We start from the raw sequence: 1,629 nt of genomic DNA, 5'->3' as shown, positions 1-1,629 counted from the left end.
ACCAAATCTCATATGATCTTCCATTTAAAAAGTAGACCTAATTAAGAAATTGGAAAGTTTTCATCTTCAGAAATAAGCTTAAACTGTAAATATTACTGGTTAGCAACAAATGCAAAACTATCCTTGAAGTCAATGACTGGAAACCTTTCAAATCAGTAATGAGCTATATAAAATCCTTCTCCTAACAGGGAGAAAGAGTCATTTAGCCAAAGTTAGTATAACTTACAGCAGTGTAACAGATCCCATTTATTTGACTATGCTAAGACATATAAGGTCATGGATTAGGTCTTTGTATGTAATTTCTGTCAGCACATGATTGGTAGGTAATATCAGTCTATCAACTTTTGCCAAGTAGAAAATTCTTAAGAAGCAACAAGATCACCATAACAAGGACTGGTTCCTTACTCTGTACTCTTAGTAAGTTTCTTCCCCACTTAGGCTTGAGTTTCCAAAATCATTTACTGAATACCTGATTGTGCACTGTATTGAGCTGGTTGCTGAAGCTCATGGTTAGATTTGTGCTTGTATTTGGGGCAACATGTGTAGTGAAGGGACTCTTGATCTGACTCACTGTATCATACATGTGAACTCTCCGCTTGCAGATTTCCATGTTCTGAAAGCAAGACTTAACACTGAAAAAGAGATTAAAGGTTCACTAATGAATGCTGAGATTTAAACAGATAGCAAATTACTCAAGATAAACACAGATCAAAGTTTTTTCCCCAAGCATTTTCAGATAAAATGAGTCAAAAGATTTTTGTATCATAAAGAGTAAAAATACACATCTAATTTTTAACATAATGATTTTTCAATGAGAAAGAAAAGCATCAGTTAGCACCAAAGTTGCTGCTCACTTGATAGTTCCACTTGTAAGGACCACATCATGGCAAAAAGCCCCAGAATATACCATACTCACTGATTGCTATGTGGAAAATCCAAAAGGTGAGTCATTGTCACAAACTGATGGTTAAGAGTTTTCAAAGGAGTAATTCTCTTATCTGCATCAATTGTTAGCATTTTTTTTAACAGATCAATGTATTCTCTTCGATCCGCCTTCTCTGCCAACATGTCTGTTCCCTCTAAGTCTGTAGACATATTTACCTTCCAGAGGAAAATTTAGAAATATTATACTTCTTCACTTAACCTTTAAAGCTGACACTACATAGTTGCTCTTTCTCCAAACTATATATATAATCATCAAAAGAAAAACCTGAGGAAATTCTTTGTATTATAGTATAATCATTTTCACAGGAGGAAGCTCTTCTTATGCCATCTAATTCAAATCTTCATTTAAATTTAGTGGCAGAATAAAGCTGATAACTTCTTCTCATAAAAATTTGGAACAAACAAGTTAAGCAAAAGTGATTGTTATTACTTAGATATAGAGTTTCTACTGTTGAAAATATAAAATGACACAAGTGTAAAGTGTTCAAACAGAGTTTGTAACATAATAAGCAATCAATAAATGTAGCTCTTCTGTAAGTATTTATTTAGTAGAGAAAATGGGACAAGAAAGAAACCTTCATAAGTAACATTTTAAAATGTTGGTATATGCAAAACCAGTTAAGCAAAGCAAGGGAGAAACATATGATTGTAAAGGTTACTTTGTTAGAATTCAAATTTTCTTTT

At 32.8% G+C, this 1,629-nt stretch overlaps 1 protein-coding gene across 1 annotated transcript in view; it reads right to left on the bottom strand.

Moving 5' to 3' along the window:
• The window catches only part of LOC105810573 (homeodomain-interacting protein kinase 1-like), a 66,708-nt gene that overhangs the window by 23,518 nt on the left and 41,561 nt on the right, over window positions 1–1,629 (bottom strand). The window contains exons 6-7 of the mRNA XM_012644587.1: window positions 917–1,118; window positions 470–632 (exon numbers count right to left, since the gene is read on the bottom strand). Of these exons, the coding sequence (XP_012500041.1) occupies window positions 470–632; window positions 917–1,118 (365 nt within the window). The remainder of the gene's footprint in view (window positions 1–469; window positions 633–916; window positions 1,119–1,629) is intronic.

This window comes from Propithecus coquereli, unplaced genomic scaffold (genome assembly GCF_000956105.1).
Source record: "Propithecus coquereli isolate 6110/MARCELLA unplaced genomic scaffold, Pcoq_1.0 Scaffold215, whole genome shotgun sequence".
Taxonomy (NCBI): domain Eukaryota; kingdom Metazoa; phylum Chordata; class Mammalia; order Primates; family Indriidae; genus Propithecus; species Propithecus coquereli.
The sequence above is the reverse complement of the archived record's forward strand: the minus strand, read 5'-3'. Positions and strand labels throughout refer to the sequence as shown.